Source organism: Saimiri boliviensis, chromosome 21 (assembly GCF_048565385.1).
Source record: "Saimiri boliviensis isolate mSaiBol1 chromosome 21, mSaiBol1.pri, whole genome shotgun sequence".
NCBI classification, from domain to species: domain Eukaryota; kingdom Metazoa; phylum Chordata; class Mammalia; order Primates; family Cebidae; genus Saimiri; species Saimiri boliviensis.
In genome coordinates this window covers 9484289-9491443 of record NC_133469.1, presented here as the reverse complement: position 1 = coordinate 9491443, position 7155 = coordinate 9484289, and the positions used below count along the sequence as shown (strand labels likewise).

At 55.1% G+C, this 7155-nt stretch overlaps 1 protein-coding gene across 2 annotated transcripts in view; it reads left to right on the top strand.

Moving 5' to 3' along the window:
- The first annotated feature begins 2817 nt into the window (after nt 1-2817).
- The window catches only part of SEPTIN3 (septin 3), a 28894-nt gene continuing 24556 nt past the window's right edge, over nt 2818-7155 (top strand). The window contains exon 1 of one of the 2 annotated variants that reach the window (XM_074391327.1): nt 2818-4397. In XM_074391327.1, coding sequence (XP_074247428.1) covers nt 2894-4397 — 1504 coding nt within the window. In that variant the 5' untranslated portion in view covers nt 2818-2893. The remainder of the gene's footprint in view (nt 4398-7155) is intronic. The other variant, XM_003932816.4, reaches the window with a different exon arrangement.

Here is a 7155-nt window from a genome sequence, read left to right as displayed (position 1 = left end):
GGGGCTGTTGGAACACAGAAGAGGGCTCCCATCCATCAGCAGGCAGGTGCTGCTAAAAGTCTGCATTGCTAGAGCCAGGCTGGGTGGCTTTGTGGTCCCCTCACGGGCAAACCTAGGAGTCTCCTTCACACCCTTAGGGGCTGGGTACAGGGTCTGGCTGGAGCAAGCTGGAGCTCAGGAAATAGTTGCTGAAGGAGCTTTAGCCTCCAGGAACTCCAGCCCAGTTGAGGAAAGACCAGGTGAGTGGGCAAGATGGTCTGAGGGTTACAGAGCTGAACAGGGCATGAAGGGCACAGAGGAAGAGCCAGAGGGAGAGCCAGAGAGAGACTGGTGCTGGGACCACCAGAGTGCAGCCATATTTGGCGTACCCCTGTTTTTACTGCAGACTCACTCCCCAGGCATCAGAGTCTGTGGGAGGCAGAGCAAATTTGGAGAGGGCAGGCTGCAGGGAACCACCCCGCAGGTGGCCATGAGTGCCAGCCTGGCTGTTACCAGCCTCCCATGGCTCTTCAGGATTCCAGAGGCTCAGAGCAGCCATTCACAGCCGCCCACTCCTAGGAAGCCAGCCCCTCCCTGTGCCAGAGCCCAGCCCAGCCCAGTCTCCGGGGATGTAGCTGGTGGGACAGTCAGCAGAGGGCTGGGCCCTGTGCCTGGGCACTGTGGCCTGGAAGCTGAGCAGGACCTGAGGAGAAGACCTGAGGGACAAGGCCCCTAAGCCGGCCACCACATCCAGTCTCTGGGTGCAAGGGAGGTGAGGAGCCTGCATGGGCCTCAGCTTCCTAGACCCACTGGATCCTTCTTGTTCTCTGATCAAGGTAGGTGTTTGTGTTGGGGGGGATGGGGGGATGGGGGGAACAGGACCAGGCAATCCATGGAAGATGGGAGTGCAGTGAGGGGATGGGGATTGTGTGACACCCTCGGACACCTTGTCCTCTGGCCTGCTCTCTGTGTGCGGGTGTGCACACTGAGGGGAGCTGTTTGTGGCTAAGTGCAAGGCAAACATGCGTGTCCAAGTGTATTTGGTTGCGCAGGAGTGCACGGGGCTGCAGGGATACGCCAGGTGGGAAAGGGTTGGCGGCCAGGACAGTCTTGGGTACAAATGTATAGCTGGAGAGGGATGAGGGGCTGGGAGCACCATGGTGAGGGGTGATGCCTTCCCCATACGGTGCCCTGCCTTCCCTGTCCCTGCTCCAGACCTCAAGGACCTGGCTATGTGATCACTCCCCTCCCCATGAGCCCTCTGGAACTGGATCCTCCCACCAGCCCTGGCCTTGTCCCCCAAGCTGCAGGTCCTAGCCTGCTGTGTTAAAAAAAAAAAAAAAAAAGGCCGGGCGCGGTGGCTCAAGCCTGTAATCCCAGCACTTTGGGAGGCCGAGGCGGGTGGATCACGAGGTCGAGAGATCGAGACCATCCTGGTCAACATGGTGAAACCCCGTCTCTACTAAAAGTGCAAAAAATTAGCTGGGCATGGTGGCACGTGCCTGTAATCCCAGCTACTCAGGAGGCTGAGGCAAGAGAATTGCCTGAGCCCAGGAGGCGGAGGTTGCGGTGAGCCGAGATCGCGCCATTGCACTCCAGCCTGGGTAACAAGGGCGAAACTCTGTCTCAAAAAAAAAAAAAAAAAAAAAAAATTTGTTCCAGAGAGTGAGTTACATGGAGTCCAGAGTGGCAGGAAGGAGTGGCCCATCTACTAAGATCACAGCCAGAATCCTGAGCTTCATTGTCAACACACCCTTGTGCCCATTCCCTACCCCAGACAGTCTTGCCACTTCTACTCCTGTGCAATGCAGCCTCCTCCAGCCCTAGCCCTGCGCCTTCCACATCCCATGAAGCAGACAGTTTCAACTATGTCCTCATGGGATCCTTGCTTCAATTCTGTTCCCCTCTGGTCTTTCTGTCACACTGCTCCTGAGTGGCCATTCCCTCCTGCAGATCTGGATGGGTCACCTTCCCTGGCCTGAGCATTGCTGTATCCCGGCCTGGACCCCAGCTCACCTGAAGCCTTTGTGCTCCCTTCCCCACTAGATACAGCCTAGGAGCCCCATGTTGGAGTTTCAGAAAGATGCCGCAGTTTCGCATCTTCGGGCCGTCTGTAGGAATAGCCCTGGCTCAGGTCTAGCCTCTTGCCTTCCTACCCATAATGCTTAGCTTGGCGGAGGCCTACCTACTTCCTTGCCTGCCATCCCTGAGGGTGGCAGGCTCTCCAAGGGCAGGGACCGTGGCTTGTTCACTGGATAAGCCTCCTGTGAACACTCACTGCTTCTCCATTTCCGAAGCCTCACCTTCTCCAGGGCTGGCTCTGTTTCCGACTCCAGCACTAGGTCAGCTCAGTTCTTGGTTCTGCGGCTCCACGCCAAATTGATCCTCCTCATCCCAGACACCTGAGCTCCTAGCGCCTAAGCTGGCTGCTGTGGGTGGGAATCCACAACCCTTTGGTTCTTTCTGGAAGAGAAAGGCAGAGCGGTCTCCAGTAACCACTGCCCTCCTCTGGAGTCCCTGAACGTGTATGTGGCCTCCACAGAGCTGTCCACAGAGACAGGGGCCACAATCAGGCCCAGGCAAAGGGAGATGTAAGCCCGGCCTGAGTTCCTCTATGCTGGAGGCAGCCTGCTCACTGGATGTGCCCACCCTCCTGTGTGGTGGCTGGCCAGGGATGGGGTGGGTATGAGGTGCAGGTCAGTCTGCTGCAGTTAGGAGCCATAGGAGGGCTGGAGGAAGTTACATGTTTCTTCCACTAAGAACTGGATGGTCCTCAGAACCAGGCCCCTTAAGACCTGGCAATGCTCAGCTGCTGGTCAGGAAGGGGAGGGCTGAGAGCTCCACACCTGAGCTCCTCATCCCTGCCTGGCCCCTTCTCTCTGTTGATTGCCTCAGGGAAAGACAAACGGCCTGGATGGACCACAACTTTGCTCCTGCTCCTCCAGAGATGCAGTCACAGGGAGCTCCAGGCCCGAGAACCTCTTTCTCCCGTAGCCATGTGCTAGGGCGCTCTACCCGCCCCTCAAGACTCCCTGGAGGGGGATCCCCGCTCACCCCTGTCCTCAGGAAGACCATCCATCTGGACACCTTCCCCCAAAGCCATATTCCACATACCTCCAGCCGGCTGGGCCTTGGAGCCAGGACCCAGAGTGTGCCCCCACAGGAGATGGTCATTGCTCTGGGGGCTTCCTCGAGTCCCCTGCCCACCAGCAGCCTTGTACCCAGGAAGCTCAGCTCCATTTCCTTGACGCTCCGTCAGAACAGCCAGGCACGGTCCCTGGATCACCCACTTTCTCACTGGGAAGGGTCGCCTACCCCGGGAAGGAAGGCTGCTCCCCATGAAGGAGGTAGGCTGTCCTTGCCAGGCTCACCACCTGTGACCCTAGTGCCAGGGGGCAGGGTCCACTCTGAGGGCCCAGAGAACCCAGGTCTGACCAAATCCAGCAGGATACCTGCCGCGGAGAAGCCCCTGGTGAGTTCCTACCTGGCTTTACCTTTCCAAGCCCGGTTAGCCCAGAGCACACCAGTCCTGGCAGAGCCAGGCTCAGTGGGCCAGGGGCACCTTGCCTCAGCGACTGCCCACACGCCTACCAGAGCTTCTCCAGGAAAAGGCAAGCCCCGGGCCAGGGGTATCCCCAGACCCCGGGGGCGTCTCCAAAGGGCCACTGAAGCTGTGAATTTGACTGCTGTGGACACAAGGACAGACGCAGCCAGACATTTAGCCACAGTGGCCACCAACAGACCTAGCTTGGCTATCAGTTTAGCCACACCAAACACATCCAGACTGGACACAGGCACAGAGTTCCCTGCTCTGGATATCAAGCTGGGCACAGCCAGTGACTTGTCTTCGGGAGGGATAGTCAAGTCGGGCAAAGCCATGAACTTGGCTACAGCAGGCACAATCAAGCCAGGCACAGCCATGAATCTGACTACAGTACAGACAACCAAGCCAGGCATGGTCATGGATTTGATAGCCTCAGACCCAGACAAGCTGGACAAAGCCATGGCTACAAGAAGCACAGCCAAGCCAGGTATGACCACAGAGGGCACAGCCATGGATTCGGCAACATCAGACCCACTCAAGCTGGACACAATCACAGAGACAGTGGGCACCACTAGGTTGGAAACAGCCATGGCTTTGGCCAGAGCAAACAGAACCAAGCTGGGCTTGGCTATGAATTATCTTGCTTTGGACACAAGCAGGAAGGGCACAGCTGTGGGTTTGGTTGTGCCAGTAACCCCAGACCCAGCCACTGGGAAGAACACACTGGGCAGTGTTAATAACCTGACCATATCAGATGTTCCTACACGTCTGGTGATGCCAAGCAGATGCACAGTCCCAGCCCTGGACCACACTAATGCTTCCATGGATGGAGCCACAGAGCCTGCCACACTGGACCTGGCCACAGAATCCAAAGGTAAATGCAGAAATTTGGTTGGGGATGGACTAGGCTGCAGGTGGGGGTGGAGGTGTACGAGCTTGGAGATGGATCTTGCTTGCATGGGTTGGGAAAGGGAGAAAGGACTCTAAGGTCAGAGTTGAATGGGTTGGGAGAAAAGGAAATAAGGTTTTAGGGCTGGACATAGGGGCTGTACTCTGAGCTGGGTTCTAACCTGCCAGTCTGAGGTCAGGCTGAGAGAAAGTATCAGAAAGAAGGTTTTGGCCAGGTGTGGTGGCTCATGCCTGTAATTCCAGCATTTTGGGAGGCTGAGATGGGAGGACTGCTTGAGTGATGGGAAGACTGCTTGAGCGCCGGAGTTCAAGACCAGCTTGGGCAACATGGTGAGACTGTCTCTGTAAAAAATAAGGGCCAGGGGCAGTGGCTCATGCTTGTAATCCCAGCACTTTGCGAGGCCAAGGCAGGTGGATCACTTGAGGTCAGGAGTTCAAGACCAGCCTGGCCAACATGCTGATCCCCAATCTCTACTAAAAATACAAAAATTAGCCGGGCGTGTTGGCACATGCCTGTAGTTCCAGCTACTTGGGAGGCTGAGGCACAAGAAGTGCTTGAACCTGGGAGGTGGAGGCTACAGTAAGCCTAGATCATGATACTGCACTCCAGCCTGGGTGACAGAGTGAGACTCTGTCTCAAAAAATAAGATAAAATAAAATACAAAATTAGCAGGCATGGTGGCATGCATTTGTGGTCCCAGCTACTGGGGAGGCTGAGGTGGGAGAAATGCTTGAACCCAGGAAGTGGAGGTCGCAGTGAGCCGAGATCGAGCCACTGCACTCCAGCCTGGGTAGAGAGAGAGAGAGAGAGAAAGAAAGGTTTAGAGGGATAACTTGTGGAGGAGCAATTGGTGAATCCTCCTTTTAGCATCTCCTGGAGTTGTTTCTTTGTTCCCTGAAGAGCTGGAATAATCAGGTGATGAGTAGGTGAGTACAGCTTTAAAAGCAAGCCTCCAGCCAGGCGAAGAGGCTCATGCCTCTAATCCCAGCACTTAGGGAAGCCTAGGCGGGTGGATCACGAGGTCAGGAGTTCAAGATCAGCCTGGCCAAGATGGTGAAACCCTGTCTCTACTAAAAGTACAAAAAATTAGCCCAGTGTGGTGGCAGGCACCTGTAATTCCAGCTACTCCAGAGGCAGAGGCAGAGAATTGCTTGAATCTGGGAGGCAGAGGTTGCAGTGAGCCAAGATTGCGCCACTGCACTCCAGCCTGGGCAACAGAGCAAAACTCTGTCTCCAAAAAAAAGAAAAAGAAAAAAAGAAGCAAACCTCTTATGTGAAAATACTGACTAGCATTTTAGGAAGTGGTGATTTGTCTAATAGTCCCTGCAGCCTCCTCTGGATGTGAGATAATGACCTCACCCGAGACTTTCCAAATCCGTTTACACTCTGCCTTTTAGGAAGGTATCTGTTGCTTAAAAGGTGCCTTGCCTGGATGCCTCTTTCTTGGTTCCCCACCCCCAGCCCCTTGTACATATGGAAGTCCTACACACTAAACAGGCCAACACAAGGGCTGGACATTCATTTGGTCTTGGAAAGCCTGTGACATGCCTAAAGTCACATCAAAGCTGGCTGGTGGCAGTAAGCTGATTGGAATCCAGATTGTTGGAATTTCTACTTTGGGCAGCCTCATTCCCAGCATTTCAAGGGCTCAGAGTTTCTAGGTCTGGAAAGGTGCCTGGAAGGCATTCAGTCTCACACCAGAATTGATGCTTTAGATTGTTAGACCCCTTTCCCTTCATCCCACATACTCAGTCTGGGCACCTCACCTAGGCTGTCGTCTTCACTTCTCCCTATGAGACCTCAGCTCTCCCTCCATCTGCAGCCCAGCCCTGTCTCAAGTGCCAATGTGGGCAGCTAAGCAGCCTGCTAGGCTGGTGTCTCGCGCATGTCTCACGGGCATGTCGAGAGGTAGCCCTTTTCTTCTTGAACTGACTCCTGCCTCCCTGATCTCACTCAGCTATAGGCATCACCTACCTTCTGTCCAGTGCCTTGAAACCCGGGTATCCTCTTTTTCCTCATCTCTCTCTTGCCATCTCATCCAGTCTACTTCCCACCTTGTTGATTTACCTCCTCAGTACTCAAGTACCTAGCTGGCTGTCCCCTCTTCTCCATCCTTCTGCCCCAGGAGGCCAGCCTCCACCCACCGGCTCCACCCCTGTCCACACAACTGTTGCAAGGACTCACATACTGAATGGCAGCACTTTCAGCTTAATATTCGTCAGTGATTCACCATTACCTTCTGTTAAAGTCCAGCTTCCAAGACTGTGTGCGGACTTCTCCAGCCTCTTATTTAGCTGTACATACCTGTCTGGAATTTTCTCTGCTTCAGCCACACCAAGGGCTGCGGGCTGTCCACCAGCAACACGCAGCTCTCACCCCTGGGTCCCCTAACCTCTGCTGCCCTCTCTTTGCAGAATGCCTCTCCTTCTCCCTTTTTTCCTCCCACTCCCATTTGCCTTTCCATCCAGCTCTCACCTCCTCCAAGAAGTCTTCCAAGCCCCTCTCCCCAGGGTGCCCACCTGCCTGCACCCTCAGTCCTCTGCGTGAACCCCAGCCACTGCGTTAGGACATTCCAGCTTCCTGTTTCCTCTACTAGACCCAGAACCTTCGAGGGCAGGGATGGTTGTCCTCACCCTTGTGCTCCCAGGGCCTGGCTAGTGTCCACTGAATGCATACAATTTTTTTCTAATGGGCAAATTGAGGCTCAGGCAAGTTCCTGGCT